This window comes from Apteryx rowi, unplaced genomic scaffold (genome assembly GCF_003343035.1).
Source record: "Apteryx rowi isolate R43461 unplaced genomic scaffold, aptRow1 scaffold_104, whole genome shotgun sequence".
NCBI lineage: Eukaryota > Metazoa > Chordata > Aves > Apterygiformes > Apterygidae > Apteryx > Apteryx rowi.
The window spans coordinates 180,052-201,236 of NW_020447242.1; the positions used below are offsets into that span (position 1 = coordinate 180,052).

The window sequence follows — 21,185 nt, forward strand, 5'->3', positions numbered from 1 at the left end:
AAAAAAAAAAAACAGAAAATCAAATGTGCATATTTTCTTTTTGTTTTAGTAATTAAGTCCGCAAAAGTTTTACCTCAAGTGATATTTTCCACATGGAGTTATAGCATGCAAAGTATTTAATTCAGTGATAAAACTGAATTGGAGAAGAGCTTAAGTTTCATGTGATTGTTGGTAGTTTTAAATGAAATGGCTAGTAACTCTCTACTTTGTATTCCTCTCAGATTCTCCTTCCCCTACTGCTGCAAGAACACTGACGCTGGTCGCCAAGTCTGTGCAGAATTTAGCAAATCTGGTTGAATTTGGAGCCAAGGTGAATATAATTTTACACACAGAACAGTACAGAACTATGTTTCCAATACATTTCATCATTCATGTTGAATACAGGCATAAAATATGGTGCCATTTTCTTGTGCAAATCCTGGTATGTGGCCTGAGTGTCCTCATCAGCCAGGAGGCTTTTTTTTCCTGCAGTTTCTTCTGTCCTCTTCAGCTGGAGCTAAACAGGGTCTTGATCTGAACTACAGCAGTAGCAAAAAGTGGCTAAATTGGGAAGAAGAGCCATAATCATTTGAGTATGAGTGATCTAGAAACTTGTATTAATGATGTGGTACATTCCCTACAGATTTTGAACCTGGTAGCAGGAACAGGAGAAATGGTCTGTTTAAAATAACTGATGAACCAGTGACCATACCAGCAACCATGCTTTGATGCTATGAGGGCATAGATGAACTCAGTAGTCATTTGTTCAAAAAAAAAAAAAAAAATAGTTGACTACTTTTTTTTTTTTTGTCTGCAACCAAAAGGGTCATACTCCAGTATTTTCTGTTTGGGAGCTGGAGAAGTGGGAAAGAAAAGGCAGGCAGGCAGTCATCCATCCACAAAGAAAATGAGTGCGTGATGGTAAAATGGTTGAATTTTCTTCGGGAATATCCATATCAAAAAAGACAACTGAGAACTGCTAGAGCAGAAATCTGTGACTAGAAGGAATAAATTCAAGAAGGGTATATTATCAGTTCAAAGTAGATGATGGAAACTTTTTTGCATTTCTATTGATTATTTGAGGACAGAAAGACAGAAAGGGGAAACATCTTTCAGTAATACTGTCATCCCTCTGTACAGAACCCTGCCACGCCCATTTTTTATATATATTATATATAACAACTTGCTTGCAAATTCAGACCAAGTAATAAGTCAAACTGAAACCAATTGAAACCAGTCATGACTTAACTCCCAGCTGTTTATAGAGTATTTAATTCTGAAACAAATGAACAACTGTCAACCTGACTCTTTTTCTTCCCCCTTTCACCCTGCTTTTGCTCAGCTTATTCCTTAGAGTGGTGGTTTCTGTTTTCTACAGCATGTTGAAATACCCCTTCTATTTGTATTCATTTTCATAGTTTGACATAAAGAACATTGTAAATCAGCTTTACAAGTTGCACCAGAAAGCCTCAGCTTTCAATAAAGTTTCTATTGTATCACTAAGAGAATGGGCCAACAACAACTGGTCTGTTTTGGTTCCCAAGCTGCAATGTGGATGAACAATAAATCTGTTGACTTAAGCATAATGAAAGAAAGTGACTTCAGGCTGCCATTACAAAGCTAGTTGTGTGACACACAACTTAATGTAAGCATTAATGAAAGAACAAGGAGAGCACTTATGTCCTGATGTTATCTTTGAAAGTACAGCATTTTTTATTGCAGTTATGTATTGGAGGGGCATTCATCTTAAATATTTCAGAAATGTAAAATTTTATGACTGTATGCATATATAAGCAAACAGTTTCTGAATTAATCTGGAATACAAAAAGTACAATCTTCTGACTGGTTGCATACTAGTCCTTAAAAATTCACTTAAAAATAAAATCACTCCAGATGATGCACTTGTTTTGCAATGTCATTTGTCTCTGACTGCAGCATGTTCATTTCAGGTGTGACTATTAAATTGGTATTGCTTTGTTCTAATAAATACTTCTAAAAATTACTAGGAACCATATATGGAGGGTGTAAATCCATTCATCAAGAGTAACAAACATCGCATGATCATGTTCTTAGATGAGCTTGGGGTAAGTGGTTTAAAAAAAAAGAATTTTATTGAAAGATACATAGCAAGACTGTAAATGAAATTTCTTTACAGTTCTTGTTAACTAGTTCAAAAATGGATCAGTTTCCACACAATTCTGAATGCTTGCTACTGAATAAATTTCTCTTATGTTTGTATAGAAACTGCAGATTGCTGGCCTGTCATGCATAGTTAAAAGCATGAAATGTTCTATTAGATTTTACTCCTATAGCACTGATGTGGACACAAATAGCTCAAATAGATCTTATCTCTACTGGATTTTTGGCCAAAAATACCAGTCTTTTAAAATATACTTTAAAACAGAAAATTGTGTAATTTGTCCTATGGTTTCAATCAGATTGCGAATTTTGATGTTTTAAAAAAATACTATGTTAAATTTCTGTTATACATCACAAAATGTCTCACTGCGTGCATTCTAGATGATGTAGTTCGAAAGAAAATAGTAAGTGCAGTTATCTTTGAAAATGTTTTCTGTCTGATAGCTATATCATATTCAAAGTATAGTATTCAGGAGTTCATGTATGTATATTTTTAAACCAAGAATCTGTTTTAAAACTGAAGATGAAAGGAATGTGGCTTCCTAAATTGATTCCTTGAGAGAGACCTAGAAGATATCTCAGAATATTTTGATAATCTATAAAAATGAGTGTTTTAAGGTAGAGCATTGAGGTAGGCTGCCATATATCACCTTTTTCTGGCTAAATGGCAAGTTCTATGTATTATGATGTATTCTGCGTATTATAATTTTTCTTATTTTAAATGACTCATTATGCATGAAGATTCTGAAAACTGTTGGTTTTAGTGTACTGTTGGATTAATCTACTGGTTTAATTACAATGTTATTATTTTATGAGTGGTTTTACTGACTTGCTAGATCTTGCTGTATTTTTGCTGCTGCTATTGTCTGATTTACATTGGAAAAAAAACACTTGATAGATCCTCCCTCATTTGCAGGGAGGATAGAAGATGAATTTCTGTCCTCAGTAGCTTTCCGGTCAGCTCAGAGGTAGCATAGCAACATCAGACCTTTCAGTAGAATCCTTTTAGTAGGAATAGACACTGTTACATCTTCAGTAATTACTCCCATGTGAAACATATGTGCAACCATAACTAAAATATCTTCATAAAATGGATGCTTGTGAAGATGAGGAAATACATAAGTTGTATTAGATAACATGGACAGAAGACTTAACTGTGAAGAATAACACTGCAATACTTGCTTGCAGTATCAGAACAAGTGCGTTGGCTGGTCTACAGAGCTATAATTTAATTTCCTTTATGGCTGGGTACTCACCATTCTAAGTCTGCTCTCATAATTTTTGTTAAAGAATGTTCCTGAGCTTCCAGACACTACAGAGCACTCTAGAACTGACTTATCTCGTGATCTGGCAGCCTTGCATGAGATATGTGTGGCACACTCAGATGAACTTCGAACACTCAGTAATGAGCGAGGTGTAATGCAGGTAAGCTAAAATAGTTAACAAAAAAACCCACAGGTATAGATAGTATATCTTAAGTCACTGCATAATATTAGACTTTTTCTGAAATACTTTTGGATAGCAGTATGAGTGATAAATATATTAAACACATTTCACAAAGAGGTAGTTGTAGCTCTAAAGATAAATAACAGTTCATAGTTTTGAGTTTCTTTATACAATGAAACAAAACAGGTTGTAAAGCTGTGAGTGTTTTTCAGCTTCCAGAGGAAGCTTTTAGTTTCTAGAGGAAGCCTAAGCCAAAGAAATGACCGTCTCCTGACAGGCTCTCTGTGTCACTAGTTTTAGGATCTTGGGTGTGGGGTTTTTTTGATTTGTTTTTTGTTGGTGGTTTTTTTATAACTAAATGTACTTGCCTTAGCTTTCTATTGCTACATCATTTCTGCTTTCATTTATTACACTTGTGAACAAACATGCCAAGCTTTTCTAGCAAACATACTATAAGCATTCTGTTCCAACTATTAAATTTGTATACAACTTTTATGAAAACTTCATTTTTAAGAGGAAAAAAAAAATCAAATTACTTCATGCATTGCCTCCAAAATATTACAAAAGTAATACTTGTCTATAATCTACTAATTATGATGAACTTCAAGTAGACAATTAAATTTAATTAGTATCTGCTTAAACTATCACTACATGTGCAGTACAAATCAAAAGGGACTCTTAGTCCTTAAACATAAAGGACTTGGGGGGTTGTGGTTGTTTTTTGTTTTGTTTTTTCTGAATGACTCGCTTTCAAAGAAATCAAGTTTTGGGATAGTTCTTAACTTACTGTTTCCAAATATCATCTTGTAAATCAGAGTTCTTATCCTCATGGTTTAAAGACTGGAATACTTGTATCCTGACTCTTTCAAAGCCTTTATTTAAACCTATGTTAGACCATAAATCAATGTGGTTTTGGTTTGGGTTTTTTTTTTCTCCTGACACCAGATGACCCAGTTTCGTGTCATTTCAATAATACATATTTCAGCAGTAAACTTTTTTTCAAACCAGGAGGGTTACTGGGAACTTGTGTGACTTTTGCAAAATGTGAAAATATATTTGTATTTAACGCCATTACTTTGGAAGAAGAAAGCTCAAGGAATTGAAAATGAAATGATGTCCTTCATTACAGCAGTTCAAATCTTATCCAGTTTAGTAACTACAATTTACTTCTATAGTGGCATATGAGGAAAAAAATCACTCATGGTCAAGTTCCCAATTCACTCAGAACTAGTGATCATCTTGACAAACAAGGCAAAAAAGATAGCTAGACTGGCACAGCAGGATAGAAGTTTTCAGCACTAAATATATGTGATGTTGATAGATAAAGGGTATCATTTTTTTCAGGAGGCCTGTCCTTGAATAGTATGTTTAAGTGGGATTAAAAAAAAAATCAAGGCAGATCTTGAGAAAAATCTGAGGTACTTCAATGATCTGAGATGCAATATTGTTTCCTTGATACATTTATACCTCTACTTCAGAGGAGAAATTTCTCCTCAAGGGTTTCCATAAAGAAAATTCTCTTGAAAGTTGTTTTTCTATCTTTATTCTGTCAATAATAGCAATGCCTTAATAGTTCAGGAGCACCCCAATATACTTAAACATAGTTCTACTGTGATGAAAGAAATGATTGGGCTCCCAAAATTGTGTTACAAGTACTTTCCCAGCCTATCTATGTTATGTGTATGTTCAGTTGCATCTGGCTGAATTCAATAACTAAGCTTTCAGACAGAATTAACAAGAGTATAGTTTTGGATGTACAGAAAAGTGAACTGTATTATCACCTTTTTTCTTGTCATAGGATTTTTTTTTCATTCTCTTGGCCCAGTTCTGCCCTAACACATGAAGAAAATAACTGAGAATAAGAATTTTTTTTTTTACAGCTAGGAGAACTTGGTTTCATTTTGAAACTCGCAGGTTAAGTTGACAAGATGATGTGTTCTTTCTTTTTAAAAACAGCCAAACAAAAAGATCCATGAGTGCAGAGGCATATTTCATCATGATGTTTTACAGTTGCCTTTCAAAATAATATCTCAGCAGCTAGGGAATCAGAGCTGTTTCTTTTTTCATATATTTTTATATTATAAATTTATATAAATATTGTAGAAGATATATATTTTTAAACTGATAGCAAGTCTGATAAGCTAATGTTGAAAGTGCTTCTCAAGTGAGACTCTTGTTTTTTCTAATTGCTGATGTATGGCTGTACTGGCTTTTTTTTTTCCCCCTACAGCATGTTCTTAAGAAGCTGCTGGCTATTACAGAACTGCTTCAACAAAAACAAAATCAGTATTCAGTGTCTAATAACATCAGGTAGCAGCCCTCTACCTGAATTCTGCATGGATCCAGCATGCCCAACAAGGCAACTCACACCAGTATCACTTTCTTCTTGCTCTTGCCAAAAATAGCACACCATGTCACATTCTCAGTGATGTGTGAACTATGCAAAAAGAAAACAAAGATTCTGTTGGTGAATGATTGTACCAGCACCTTTTTAAGCTATCTGTGCAGGACATTTGCACTTTTTTCCACTTGGAACAAATTTTCATGACCTCTGAGCCTTGGTGTACAGTTCACCTTCCGCAAAGAAAATGCTGTGACTGTGTCTTGAACTTTGAAAATTATTTTCAGCACCTCCAATTGCCAAAGTTTTGCTGTCTTGTTGGAAAAGAATTATCAACTGACAAAGAAAGAAATGCATTGTTTTGACAGCTGCATATAACTGGATAACACTTCTTACTGTAATTTCTGACTGGTTACAATTATTACGACTTTGACTGTTTCAACCACTCTAACTTGTATTTACAGTTTCCAGAGTTTGACATTATGGTAGGAACAATCTTTGCTGTACACTTTTTATACCATGCTGTTTCTCTTGCTGGAATCATGTTGAAAGAGAATATGCAGAATGGGTCTTGACAGCTTTATTTTTTAATGTGCCACTGATTCAGTCTGAATAATTCTTCCATCAAGGACTGTATATCCAGATAAATCACAATGCTTTTGTAAAATGTTTACAACAGTAAATAATTTGAATTCTGTAAATTTATTGATAATTGTATCAGACATGCATGCATTCATTAAACCATTTTATAAAATATGTATTGGTTGGTCTTTTGTGTAATGTAAGTCTACCATGAATCTTATTTTTATAACTGAAATACCAGTTTTTAAAATAAATCAAGTTACAGAGAGCCTGTTTATGGAAACTGGTAATTTTGACTGCTGTGGAAATTTTTTATGGTGTCTACACACATGATCTATTTTGAAATGTTCATACACTGTCACATGTATGGTTTTTAGTAGGAATCTTCCAAGCACCAGCTTGATGTTATACCATATTGCAGACTAAAGCTAGGAGTTTGAATAAATAACAAGGGGGGGGGGGACAAACTTAATTTGTGCATACCTCATGGGGCAAGAGAGCAAAGCTGTTAAAACTATAAACAATTAATTACACTATTTAGAGGATGTTTCAGCATTCCCATTCATGACTTTTCTTTTCTTGGGACTGACATGGTAATGGATAAAAGGATGTTAAGATTCACTGACAAGACTAATGAGGAATTGCATTATAAATAACTTGTATTACATGAACACAGCTGTTACACCATTAGGACAACTGTAAGATCTGACTGGGAAGAAAGTGGATGTGGAAGGGAAGGTGGAGATGTAATTGTGTTTATTGTGTTACTAAGTCTAAGGCACATGTATCCCACTAGAAGTGGGACAATTGTCATTTGCAGGATTGGTCAATAGGACAAAAGTTTGAAGAAAAATACTACTAGAAAACCACAGAAGTACTGACCTTAAAGCCAAACTTTGTGGAGTATTAAAATAAATCATACTATGAAAAAAAATCAAGGTTTCAAATTTTGAAAATGCTACTGCTGTCTGTATTCAAAATCTCAACACCCTCCTTCATCCTAGTCTCTAGACATGTATAAATCATTTAAATATTATTAAACTTGTACTAGTCATTTGCCTAACCTATTTCTAAGCCTGCACAGCTAGAACTTCTAAAATTTCTCTAGACAATCTGTATCATACTGTTTTTTCTCTACTATAAAAATATTCCTTAATTTCCTATCTATCTCCTGTCTTTGAGGAAAAAGGACAAGAATTACTTTTTGCAGTTGCTTTTACACTAACTTGTATAGTCCTCATCTTTGGGTCTTTGCTGTAATGTTAGTGTATCCCTCCTCTCACATGTTTTCTGGGTTTGCAATTGCTCTTGCTGTACTGCCTTGGACTCTTCAGTTTGGCCTATCATTACTGAAGATGGGTGTCCAATATTGGCTCTTCTGTCATATCCAAGAGCTCCCAAGTGTGAGGAGTAGTATGTATTAAGTATACTTAATAGGTAGTGGTGACACACTTAATATAGTCTAGTAAGACATCTACCTATTTGCCTGACTGTGATATTACTGAGTTCCTTTGTAGATCCTCCCGTATAAAACTACTGCTTGCCCACTTCCTGTCAAACTGGTATTAAATTTCCTCTTAGAGGAAAAGGTAATCAACAGCAATCTTGTTTTCAGCACTTCTTACAGGTTCTCTCCCATACTTTTAATTGGTGAATACAATTATGTCACTAACAGAAATATGCAAGTCACAGCCCCCCTTCATAACTTGTATGAACTGTTGCTGAATACTCCATTTATAGCTTCCAATCACTCTAGAACCTAATGTGCTATTCCTAACAGTTTCAGTTAGGTCAAATTTTCTTTATTTGCTTTTGAAGGTGTTATGTAAGTGGTGGCAGGCCTTCTGAAGTAAAGATGCAATACCTGCTTTTCTTCCCTGACTACTTGGCCTACTACCATGATGCAGAAGAATGAATCTTTTGTCAAAAACAAATTGTGTAATTTTTTTAAACATCTGTTGGTTGCATTTTTTAATGTAATAGATAAAAAGCCAGTGATAAAAATCAATCTAGATAGGTTTCAAAGTTGCTTTAAGGTGTGCATATTCTAGAGGAACTAACACCACTGCTTATTTTCTAAAACAATGTGTGAAATACTTTGACCTAGTATGTAACTATTTAAAGTTTTTTGTTGTTGTTTTTGGGGGGGTTTTTTTACAACTCTCAGTTGGCCCTGGTATGTTGGTCACAGCAGTTTGAGATCATAGTTGCAGGAACAGCAGCTGCAGTAACAAATTAAGTCACAGCATTTACAACATGGAAAGTAATAACCACAGCTTATATCTGCTGCAGTATATTTGAGAAGAGCCTCAAGAATACTGAAAATGTTATGCGCAAGGTTGTATTTTTTTTAATCTATTTCAAGGATTAACTTGGGAAGAAGGCAGCACATCTGGTCTAAAGCACTTAAGTATCTATACCAGATTTGTCTCCTGCTTTTATTTATCCACTTTGCTAAATGCAAAGTGTGATATCAGTCTAGAAGTACAGCACAGCAGTAACTAAAATCAAATCTCAAACTGTTCTAAAGCCAAAACTCTTCACTGAGTGACAAATGGCTTTAAGTAAACATTTCACATTAGTGTTTGACTTTGAACAGATCAGTGTTTGCTAAAATAACTAGCTGCAGTTGCACTAAAAAAAAAAAAGTCATACACTTTATTGTAAAGACATTAAAACTGAGAGAACAAATACCTCCCAAAACCAAGTAAGGAACCTGTGGTAGACTTTGAGAGTTCTGCTAACACCAGACACTGAACAGCAGGTAGCCCGAGTAGGTCCTGGCACCTGGAACTGCAGTGGTAGAATACCATCTTCCTTCAGGGTTTATAGTGAATCCACAAGATCATCATCAGTCCATTCTTCCTAACAGAAGAAAAGCAAAAAGCCATGCCCTAAGCAGGGTATGCAGTTGGTATGTTTTACAGGTGGGTGAGCCAGGCAATAAATAGCTACAGGTATATGCTACTGCTGCACACTGTCAAGGTAACAACTTCTACACATGCCATTTAAAAAGAATTTAATCAATACAACTGTCTCTTCATATTGATCTCTTTCAACCATATCTACTATTAATAACATTTAAATAGTACATTTAAACTGCTTTTAACCATAGTGCAAAACTGGTTTGTCATGCCCAGATTACTTGACACTCATGTACATCTGCAGGGACACTTCTGGAGGAAAAAGTAAAGACCAGGGACCGTGTTGCATTATGCATACCATTCTACTTCTGATAACTAGGAAGCAACATCATTGACAACTTACAGTAAGATTAGCTCTAAGTGGAAATGAAAACTAGTACATACAAGTCAGCATTAGGAGTTGAGTAATGCATGTTCATTAAGCACATTCATGAGAATCTGAAAGACCCCATGGACAACAGTTGCTGAACAATTTAGAGGACATTCTCTTTACTTAGACTCCACATGATCAAGATTTGTGCTCTGACTTCCTCCCACTTCTAAATGTGAGCACAGCATAAAGATTTTTAGGCTTTCCCTAGTTAGTTGTGGGACTCCAATTAAGTTTTTCTTACAGGGATCATTAAGGACATATCTTGCCCCCTCAGAAGTATTACCCATTGTGCTCAATGTCTTTTGCAGAGGAAAAAGAGAGACAATTCAGTCAAGTAAATGCATCAGAGGGAAGATTTTATTTTCAGCCAATAGTGGCTAATGCCAGAACACAGGATTGAAAGCCTCCTGGAATGAATCTAACTTCTTGCTCCTGCAAACATGTCTTATGTTTTTCATAAGGAAATTAAAAATCTCAACCCTGTGTTCCTTATGCCCAGGATTTAGCACCCCCTAGTTGAACAAGCAGGCTAGAGCCTAAAAAAAAACATTTAAACTAGTGGTGACTAAGCACTTTATTACCATTAAATAAAGCAGTTTATCCACCTACGCTCTAAAAGCCACACAGTCTCAAGTCATTTTAGCAGCCCTTTTGAACACCTGTTTGAGATTTATCTCATCCTTCTTCATTACTGGGGACCATGCACAGAATTCCAGAAGAGCTCAGACTGGCACCCTTTACTAGTATCCTGCCCTTTTTATGGCTTCATTACTTTGGCAGCTTAGTCATCTATGGCCAGTCTGTACCTTGTGGAGTCCTTCTAGCATTTCAAATTAATGAGCTCTCCACCCCAATTATGCCCTTTGTATTGGTATTTACTTCAGCAATAAACTGGTAGATCCAAAAAGAATTGTTATAAGTAGATTAGAACTGATTGTGCACTTGCATATATCACACCCTAATTACAGCTATAAACATCAGCTGTCTACAAGATTAGTAAAGCCTCAAAGTGTGAACAACCGTACAGGTACTATAAGCTTCCAAAAAAATTAAGCCCAGTTTTTCTTGTGCATTTATGATTAGTGAGCCCAGATCTGATCGTGCACTAATAATTACTCAGAAATGAAAATACCAAGCATAAACCAATGGCAGTTTAGATACACGGTTATTAAGAAACAGCTTTTGAAACTTAGGATTTTTTAAAATATGAATGTAACAGCTGATCATAAAATGCTGTTAGAATTATAAAAAAAGAAGAAGTTTGCAAGAGAACCATGGTTCTAAAACTCCTAAATAAGACCTCTTTAAATTAAGCTAGAGGGAAAAAAAATGAGTGTTTCAGGCTTAGTTTCAAGTTATTTTCTAAATCATTTTATGAAGTGAAAAAGTTGCCAATTTCCATAGTAGTAGAAACTCACATGGCAAGGATTTGAACAGACATCCTTATTCTACAAATGTATGTGTTTTAGTTTTCATTCACTTTTTAGAATGGCATTTGGAGTAAACTTTAGTCAAACTTTTTTTTACAGTATTAAATAGTTTTTGTTAAATATGCTTGAGATTCTGCATTTCCTAAGAGCATAATTTCAGTTTAGCTCCACAGGAATCAATTTTCAGATTGGTGCTATAATGTGGGACTAAAATTGACCATGATAATTATGATAATTTACACAATTCAAGGAGCCTTGCAAAACAAAACAAAAAAMCCACACCCCTCACAAAAACACCCCTACAAAAGCACACACAACACATTCTGCATTTTAAGGTTAAAATTTTGACAGACAACCCTATTCAACAGTTCAAAAGTTCTCATAAGTGGCATACTTCAGATATCTTAGACCACAAGGATGCAGAATATCTTCTGCTCTTCAATATCAAGAGATGTTCAACAAAAAAAGGTTTTTTTGAAAAGCTATTCCTCCATCAAAATGTAGTAGTAGTCTATACAATTTTCAGTCAATGTTACAAATGAAAGGTGTGGAAGATGTTTCAAATTACAACTGAAGCAGTACCTTAATTGTATTTTAAATTTAAGGCACCCTCCAAAATCTCTACCTCATTTATATTCAGTTTCCTAATTTGCAGTACCAGCTACCCCCCAGCATAATTTGTGAAAGCCTTGGTAGCACATAGCCTGAGGTAGAAATTTAATCTGGAAGCTGAGTCTCTCCCTTGTGCAAGAAGCCAAAGAAAGTAAATGAAAACAGAACAGAAACACTGGGCAGCAGAAAGACCCCCAAATACAACTTCTGAGTAAAAAGGACCTGTCTGATATATTTTTTCCAGGATATCCTCATTTGTTTCATCCACAACCTGAGAAGTAAGTTTCTGCTATCACTGTCTAAGTTAGGATTTCTCCTCAAGCATTCAGTTCCTGGCTTTCCAAAAGCTTTCATCACAATCTCCAGAATCTCAGTTTTACAACTGTTACCTCAGTGGCATAGTAGAGTTGCACATGCTGCATTTACAAGTACTTAGCTTTATGCTGCTCTACAGTTGCAGTTACACAAGACTTTCAAATCACAGAAAACAGCAGAAAGGATGCCTTGCACTGTCTACCCCTCTCTGCAAAAGGCTAAGTTGTTTAACATTCTGAGTACAGGCTAGTAAGAGCTCTGGCTTGTTTTTTAAAAAACGGGTTGAAAGATTTCCAAGCAGCATGTAAATAATATTGAGAGGTTAAAAAAAAAGTCTCAGTAGTTCTGTCATTTTTGTCTTGGCAATGACTAAGAGGGTAGAAAAGCAGTACTTGTACAGCAGTTTTACTGACCTCATCCATTTTAGATTTCTTTGTTATATATTCATCATCTTCATAACCTTTCCTCTTCTTCCTAGACCCCATCCAGAAAAGAAAAAAGTGAAATGCATAAGCATTTTTAGAGCCAGGTAATCTCCTTATTTGGCCACAGCATTTAAAATTAGATTATGTACCTATTTGCCACATACAAAGCTACCAAGGTCTAACCTAATAGTCTGCTAGAAGTTTGCAGTTCTGAGTAGTAAAGTGAAAAGGGCATAATACTCTCCAGAAAAGAGAAATCAAGAACTTAAGTTTTGCATTCCACATATAAGCCTTAAGAAAACATTAACCCTTAACACAATTTTTTTTTTAATCAAGTGATTTTGAAGCCCTCAGTTCTCGTTACATATGATATCAAGAGGTCAGGCCCTAAAAGCCATCCTGAACTCCAGATCCATATTACAAATAAACACTACTAGTGCTTGCAGTGCAAATCAGCACAAAGAATGTATTTATGCATTACTGAAAGCACTACTGGAAGCAGAGTCAAGACAAACTAGCAGAAACTCACACAGCAAGAATTTGAACAGATATCCTCATTTAGATGTTTTAGTTTTCATTCGCTTACACAGATCAGAGAAAATTAAAGTTTCCATAATAGCAAAAAGTTGAAAAGTCAAAATATTAAGGAGGAAGTGTTAAATATATACTTACGGGTTTATAATAAGTGAAAGCTCTGAGCTGTGACATTTCTCTAATTTCTGTTTTAGAGCAGCAACCTCTTCAGGCCTTGGTAGTTCATATTTCTTCATGAGATTTTTCATGCCTACGGTGGCAACAACACAGCCTTAAGCGAGTTAAGTCATTTCTGCTCCACCCTGTGAATTACACAAGGTGCTATCAATCAGTACTATGGCTACTGTTATTGCTCRTCTCTTATACTTAAGCTTGGACCAGTGGTTTACAGTTCCTTCCCTCTTTGTAACAATGAGCACAGTATACATTTTTGAGCAGCTTCTATTAAAAAGACTTCACCAAAATCAGGACAACATACAGGGAGAAACAGAATTCAAAAAGTCTTWAATGAAGTCCATATCTCTGTTAGGTTTGAAAGCCTCACATCCAGTTTTTAAAACAGACTTCAGGAAGCTACAAGACAATATGCAACATAACACAAAACAGGTGTAATTAGACAAAAAGCTTACCAAATAAAATCCTGGTATTTGTCAAAGTATGCATTAGATGTTCAGGAAGTATTGACTACTTTCCTGTCTGAAACAGCTTCATAAGCAAATCTCAGCTTAGAAAATATCCCACTCTATATAATGCTCAAACTTCAGAGAATCCAAGATTACACATGTAAGACTTAACTGTCATCTTACATTAGAGGATTAATTTTAAACGACATCAAGATACAGCAAAAGCTCAGTGCAGATAACTATACTAAAACAAGTTGTTAGGATCACGATTCTGGATTTCCTCAAGGCAAGTGAAAGTGATGTAGAGTTCACATTGCTGTGCTAACAAACATCAGGGTACACATACTTTTTGCATTCAGGATTGTACCTCAGTCTTTAAAAAAGGAGAGATTGGTTTCAGTCTTGTTAAGAACACAAATTAAACTTGCAACTACCCTGTAAGAAGCAAGAGACTTATTTTCACTACCATCAGTTCTCTGTACATCTACTCATTTATTAATAACTTGAATGTTTCAAGACTTCCCTCCAGTCATCATATGTTTATAGATGGCAAAGGCTATATTCTAGAATGTTGCAAGTAAAGAGGAAGTGAGCCCAGTTTTCCCTTGGCTTCTTACTAATGGAAGCAGGAAGACTAGACTGGTTAGTAGGAAGAGAAGGGGAAAAATATCTTATGTTTACAAATCCAATTTGGATTTAAGTGTAGACACCAGTGACAAGTGTAATATATTCACTACTAAAGTCAATTTAGTTGAAAGACTTTAGATTTTTAATGCTCTCACTCTTCCATTTTATATGCATGCATTCACTTATACATTACAGAACTGATTACTTACTGAAAGTTTCATAACTCAGCCTTTTTATTTAATTAAACTTAATAATTATAGAATGTACTACAATCCCTATCGTTCTAGCAAAACCATGTTAGCATTTTGATATTGCTAGTGTTAAATATATATATATATATATAGCAAAACTTAAACCTCTTTCAAACCATCCTTATAGTCTGCAAAATATAACTGAGAGAGAAACCCTGGCAGGTCACTTAACATTAATTATTTATTTTAGAAAAGGTACCCCCTGGTGGCAGAAGTAGTTATGTGCAGGCTTTTGCCAGAAGCTGCACTTCAGGTTACAGTGACCAAAAGAAGTATTTCATCCCAAGACTTAAACAATAGAAGTATCTAGTGCCGAAAATAAACTTCGCACTTTTGAATACAAGTTAGTCACTAGCATTTAACTGACTACAATTCATCAGGCCTTTTTTGGTTTAACTTCATTTGTTTACGTCAAAGCTAAGTTTCAGTGTTCTCTCCGTCTGCTTCCTGCCAAGTGCTTCATTTTATTGCCTATGATTTACTTAATTAATGCTAGCCCTGAAATGAAGAAAATTGTTTAAAGAACATTTTTCTGCTCAAAGCTTTTGCTGTTTGAAGGGAAAAGACGTTTTCCTTTAGAGATACAGTTTATCATATTTTTCCAATGTTTACTTACATTTCATGCCATCTAGTAGCTTGGCTAAGGATGTTCTGTTTTCTTTCAGCATAAGACTTTCTGATAAATAACTAAAAAAAAATGAAAGAGCAAGTCTGAAGTTCTTAAAACATGTCGTAGTTGTGGCAACTACTACTACTTAATAAAAAAAATACTATGTATCATTTACAGATGCTAAAACTTTATGATTGGAATTAATAAAAACACCCTTGTTACATAAATGCTATAAGCTGATAAAAAAAAAAAAGGAAATCTCTTGTTCCTTCCATTTTTCTTCTGTAACAATTTTACAAAGCATTTTTTTAGCCATGTAAAGGATCAAGTTCCTATGTTGCAAAATTAAACATTTGTACATAAGCCTTGTTAAGTTAGCTTACGTTTCAGATTCTATGAAATGTCACACTAAGATCACACTGTATGACTGCTGGAAAAGCAAATCTACAAAAGGATAGTTTTCAGACAGATCAATGAACAGGAAAGTTTTTGAGATGGGACTGCTTCTTTTGGCAGCGACACAGCCTTGAATCTACCGAAAGCAAATGTAAGACGTTCTCTTTTAAAGTCTGTAGAGCCCTTCCTCTTCCCTCAAAGATTCAAACTTCCTTTTAACAAGGATATTAAAACAACAGGGTAACACCATTATTTAGGTATTTTATTTAACACATGCTAGTGTTAAAAAAGAAATTTTTATTGCAAATAATGAAACCATGGTACATGACCTCATTAGAGTAAAAACATCACAGAGAAACAGATTACACTTTTAGCTTTAGCACTCGCCTCACTTAAGCTTCCAAATCTTAAAAATAAATGAATAAAATACCACTCTGCAAACACAGGGTAAACCACAACCAACAAACAACAGTCCTCACCAAGTTCTATAATAAGCAAATAGTTTTTCCTCTCCTTTTCTTGGGAAAGTGTGTACTTATGAAGAGATTACAAAAATCCAAGACTCCAAAGTCTTCCAATGTGCATTACCTTAAACCTTAGTTAATATATAGACATAAAGAGGTGTATCAGTTGCAGCTTCCAGTCTGAAGCAAATGGCCACCAAGAAAATAATTACTATAAGCTGACAGCTGCTCTGTTAGTATCACTGCTCTTGTAGAACTCAATTTTAAGCAAAGATATTATTTAAACTTTTGCTGATACCGTAATGAAAGACTGATTTGGAGCCATCTATGCTCTAGAGTTCTAGTGCCAAGAGTGGCACTTGTTTTTTCCTGGAACTGTAACTCTTCTCAGACTGTCATACACATCACTTGCATTGTGTGAGTGACAGACTTGCAAAGCATCCAGGTTCCATTCACCCCGTCACACCTCCACACACGCACACACCCACCAGCCCATAACATCTGAACCACAGCATTAGTTTCTGTCACATCCAGCACCTCACAAGTTTGTTTGGAATAACAAGTGACCAGGTTACAGCATTTCCACAGGGCAGACAGGTGACAAAGATTTAGCTTTTCATGAACATGCAAACATAAATACTTTGATTCAAACATTGTTTACAAATTATTCTAAGTTCTTTTCATAAGCATGCTTTTCTGAATCATGGCATAAATAGTACAAACTATAAATTCAGGAATTAAATCAACTTCAAAGTTAGAATAGCATAAAAATATTCAGGTCTTTATCCCAAGAGGACAGTGAACACAGCACAGGGCATTCCCCACACCGACTCATTCTTTTGAGAAAGCCACTTTTTACTGCTTCCTAACAAAACTGAGATTCATTTACAGCAGGTAGAGGGAAACTTTCTCAAAACAGAATGGCTTGCACCTATTATCAGCCTTTTTACCTACAGCAGTTACACTCCAGATGCAACACACTCACATGGAGCATCATGTGATGAGCAAAACACTCAAGATACAGTTAGATGTAGCTTAGAGCAGCTACATTAGTTACATTTCTGGAAGGAAAAAAAGTAACCTTTAGTCCGTGGGAAGGGGGAGGAGAGAGGGAAAGGCAAACCAACACATTTTAGCACTAATATCAAAGTGCTTGATGATGCCTTTGCAAATACCTAGAGATAAGACCACAGAAAGGAAAGAAGAGACTAAGTTAAAATAGCACCTTCTCATTAGTTCATTTTCATGGAAAACGCACTGTAGGTGAGGCCAAATACAGCACGTCAACAGTTTCTGCATACCTGGCTGTTAGTTAAAGAGAAATTCTCTTTGACTCAAGTCTTAGATACTTTTTAATCAGGAATATATTTAAGTGTTTCTTTAAGGTTTTTTGTACCCTCAGTTCCCATTGTTTCAGTTTTCTTCACTCACTTTTCAACATTGGTCTGAAAATCTTGTTCTGTTTTACCTAGGGCAAAGTCAGTTGGAAAAAGCAAATAAAGAAAAAAAAAAAAAGGAGACAGCTAATCATATCTCCCACTTTTGGAATCTGGAAAGAAAAAATAGCAATGCTTCAGTTTTGAAAACAAAAAGTATGCACCAGATGTCTTAATGATCAGTAAATACATACTTACACTTACTACTTAAGAATGCCTAGAACAAAATAATACATTGTAAACAATGTATTACTACAATACCAGAAGCAAAGTGTTTAAAGCATACCTACAAAGAAAAAAAAAAAAAGCCTACCTTTCCATATTAATTCCTGCTCTTGAAGCACTAGATAATATAGCAGTGAGAGCTATTTGTGAGGGAGTAAAGAGCAGATATGCATCTGTAAGAGCTACTCGATTGAGAAAGTCATCAGCTGTTTTCCTCAAAACTTCAGGATTCTCCAGCATTGGATAACGAGTCTAAAAAATAAGTATTTATGAAAGTAGGCAGCTGTTCCTGATCTTCCAGTTCACAAGTTCAGAACACACAATTCAACAGTGCTGCATGAAGGAAAAAGTAGCAGGTCATCTTATTCTGAAAGATAACCTAAAATGATTAAAGACCGTAACATAATAGATTTCCTTTCAGATACTTGCCTATTTATCACTTTAGAATCTAGATCTTTCCAAACAGAGAGACAAAAGTAACTTAGCTTTTTTAATACAATCCCCGAGATGTTTGCATTGCATCAGTGTATGAAATATGTAGCATATAAAATGGTATTACCTTCAAATCAATTAGTAATCCCTCAAATGGTCTGTATGGATTGTGCACAATAAGATGGAAGTTCAGCTGCTGAATAAGTAGTAGTTCATATTCCAGTATCTGTTCAAGAGCTTTTTCCTGCCCAAGAGGGCTTTCTCGAAGGTTACCAACAAACTGTGCACTGGACACATTAAATTCATCTACTTTACACGCCAAAAACGCACATGTTAACCTTGAGAAGGGAGAGGAGGGGAGAAAAAAAAAAAGTGAACAATTGACATCTGCAAGCATCCATCTTGTTATCAAAACCTGTTCAGAAAACTTAAATCTTCAAAACACTGTTTAGAACACAGTAACCTTTTCAGAATGGAAATGGAAAGCGACTATTTTCTGTCTTTACTTGTATTTAAGCTCTTTGATTTCCTTTCTCATTTCTTCAATTTTTTACAAATACAAACTTCTAATGTTCTGCTGAATATAATAACTCAAGATATGTTGATAACTCACATTATTATCCGAGGGTGATACTCCATCACTGAGTTATTGAGGTAAAAGCGTTTGAAATACATACAAGCTGTTCCCTAAATTAAAAAAAAGGGGGGAGGGAGAAGTAGTAAGTATAGAAGCAAAACTAGATTAAAAAAAAAATCATAAAACAGAAGTAATTTTGAATATACACTAAAGACAAAGAATACACTAGGGCTACAAGTACAAGCACATGTTGCCATGTCAGTAAGTACCTCATAGTCTATTATTCCTGTAAGGATCTTATAAAGTGGTAGTTTGGTTAATTTTTCCTCCAGATCAGAGATTCGAATCCAGACTTTTTCCTTCAGCTAGATTTCCAACTTGATTTGAACCCCATCAGCGTGAAACCAGGTATTCAACAACATTACTCTGGGGTCTGATCCAGCATGCATACTCTAAGGGGGCTAATTCTCAAATATAAGGTCAGATTGTATAGCATGTGATGGCAACCTACTGCTATGTTTCAAAGAGATGTTCAGAAGAAACACTTTTCATTTTTATTGGTCAGTACACCAGCTAAAAAGAGGGAAACTGACTGGGGCCAATGTAACTAACCCTTCTTCAGGCTAGGTGACAAAAGAAGCACGGATTTCATTCTCTGCTTCAGCCATAAATCCCCACTCTCTCTTCTGAATTACAGGCTTCTGACTTTAACATAAGTCACTTCAGAATTTTTTTTTTTGATAATTTAACTTACTGCCAGTATAGGTGCTTTAACCAGTGTATTTTGAGGTCAGACACGCACCCATGCTGTTGCAGAAGAAGCAAGTGGACCAAGCAGTCAAAACATGGGATTCAGCAATGAGTGTGTTTTATTATATCATAAATCCATTCATCTTTAGGTTCATTTCTACTTCTTGCTTAGGAGAAGAGGGAAGGAAGAGGTTAAAACCCAGCCCTGAACAAGAAACAGATGAAGCTGAGAAATAATTCTCTGTTTTTAAAAGTATCATCCTCCCCAGAAAACAGACAAAAAGAAAAAAGCAGTTTGAAATACTGCAATACAGGAGGGATAAACAGCCAAAGGCTGCCTGTACTTTCAGAAATAAAATAAGCAAGCAGCAAGTGAAGGAACAAAAGACACAGAAGGGACAAAGCTTGTAACTTCATTAGTCATCACACTGCAGACACTTCTCACTGTAAGCACATCAAATCATACTGAAGAAGCAGTAACATCTCAAAAAAACATCTCTTGACAGAAGTATCTGAAGCATCATTAAGGGAAACATGTTTCTCTCAGAAGACAAAGCCAGGAGATGGAGGAGGAAAATCTTGAGACAGAGCCAAAACACTTCTGCTTACCACTACAGATCTAGGCATTGAAGGCTTAAAGACAGCACAGAAATCCAGTAACCTTTTTTCGTAGTATTTGCATATCGTCAGCTCCTCAAGTGGCTCAAGAAGGAAAGGGTCGGTCTGCTGAACCTTTGGGAAACAAAATCGATTTTGACGCAAGCGCTGCGCTCACGCACTGCCTGCCCACCTCGGGGGCCCCTGTCCTCCCCTGCCCGCCGCCACCCCCGCTCAGAGGCGCAGGGCGAGGCGCCCCTCTCCCCCCGGGGAAGCAGGCGGCGGCCCCAGCGCCCCGCTCCCCGCCCGGCTGTGGCACGGCCCCCCCCAGCCCCGCACCTTTCCGCCCGCCACCGCTTTGCTGCGGAACTTGCGGTTCGCGTCGACCCGGCAGCGCGCCAGCTCCTCGTCGCTGCGGAAAGTCCAGTGCCGGCGCTGCGTGCTGCTGTGGTACATGATGGCGGCAGCAGCGCCCGCGCCCCGCAACRGCGAGGCTGCGCGCCCCCACCCCGCCGCGCTTTACGGCTGCGTCATCTGCGCACTCACGCCGCGTGCGCCATGACGCGCCGCTACGCCGCGCCCACTACAGCTCCCAGCATGCACCGCGCTCCCCGCCCTCCCCTGCGAGCTTGTCACGCGACCCCAGCATGCACCGCGCCACACCGCCTAACCCCGCCCATGCGGACGCGCCTTTCCCGGCAGGCTGCGCTGTCGCGGGGAGCGGAGCATGTCGGGAGTTAGTTGCCGCCGAAGGTGCACGAGGGCTGTGGTGGCGGTAGGGCGCCCGTGACTGTTGGCGCAGCGACAGTTGGCGCCCGCCAGCCCGTCCGTGAAGAGGAGGGCGGGGGACCCGCTTTGAAAACCCCTCTGTGAAATCATATGACTCGATGAAAACCATAAGCAGGACATTTTCGTGGAAGTAATTAGAAGAAGGTTAATTAGGAGACATTTGATCTGGGTTTATGGCTCCAAGCAGAGTCATGGTGATGGGTGTCAAAACAGCCCTTTGCTGTGGATGCCACTGCAGGGCAGACGTACCCAAGCTCTCCTGGCTGTCCCCGCTAAGGAGGATAGGTTGCAAGTCTTCTTCAGCACTG

The 21,185-nt window shown here is 36.8% G+C and overlaps 2 protein-coding genes across 6 annotated transcripts in view; one reads left to right on the top strand and one right to left on the bottom strand.

The window, feature by feature from the left end:
* RASA1 (RAS p21 protein activator 1) overlaps positions 1-9,135 on the top strand; it is a gene marked incomplete at its 5' end in the record, with an annotated part of 68,150 nt that extends 59,015 nt beyond the window's left edge. Inside the window, 4 exons of the mRNA XM_026067335.1 lie at positions 222-310; positions 1,986-2,063; positions 3,409-3,543; positions 5,795-9,135. Of these exons, the coding sequence (XP_025923120.1) occupies positions 222-310; positions 1,986-2,063; positions 3,409-3,543; positions 5,795-5,878 (386 nt within the window). The remainder of the gene's footprint in view (positions 1-221; positions 311-1,985; positions 2,064-3,408; positions 3,544-5,794) is intronic.
* CCNH (cyclin H) lies at positions 814-20,669 on the bottom strand. Of its 5 annotated transcripts, none has more exons than XR_003253763.1 (10): positions 20,428-20,665; positions 20,101-20,223; positions 18,778-18,851; positions 18,292-18,502; positions 17,821-17,984; positions 15,218-15,288; positions 13,239-13,350; positions 12,555-12,615; positions 9,182-9,352; positions 814-977 (listed from the first exon to the last, which is right to left on the bottom strand). XR_003253763.1 is itself a non-coding variant. In XM_026067343.1 (9 exons), exons 1-9 carry the CDS (start codon positions 20,542-20,544, stop codon positions 9,314-9,316), a joined length of 972 nt encoding a protein of 323 aa, XP_025923128.1. In that variant the 5' UTR covers positions 20,545-20,665; the 3' UTR covers positions 9,129-9,313. The 5 variants fall into 5 exon arrangements, 2 of the variants coding, with proteins under 2 accessions (XP_025923128.1, XP_025923152.1); XR_003253761.1 differs by lacking the exon at positions 814-977 and adding an exon at positions 5,913-6,001; XR_003253760.1 differs by lacking the exon at positions 814-977 and adding an exon at positions 6,035-6,241.
* Positions 20,670-21,185: the final 516 nt, after the last annotated feature.

What these genes read in the sequence shown, in the direction of transcription:
- CCNH (XM_026067343.1), bottom strand. Translation starts at nt 20,544, where the DNA reads ATGTACCACAGCAGCACGCAGCGCCGGCACTGGACTTTCCGCAGCGAC. An exon ending in AAGCGGTGGCGGGCGGAAAG is followed by an intron (nt 20,224 to 20,427) that starts GTGCGGGGCTGG and finishes TGTTTCCCAAAG; the next exon opens with GTTCAGCAGACCGACCCTTT. An exon ending in TATCACCCTCGGATAATAAT is followed by an intron (nt 18,503 to 18,777) that starts GTGAGTTATCAA and finishes TCCCTTCTCAAG; the next exon opens with GTTAACATGTGCGTTTTTGG.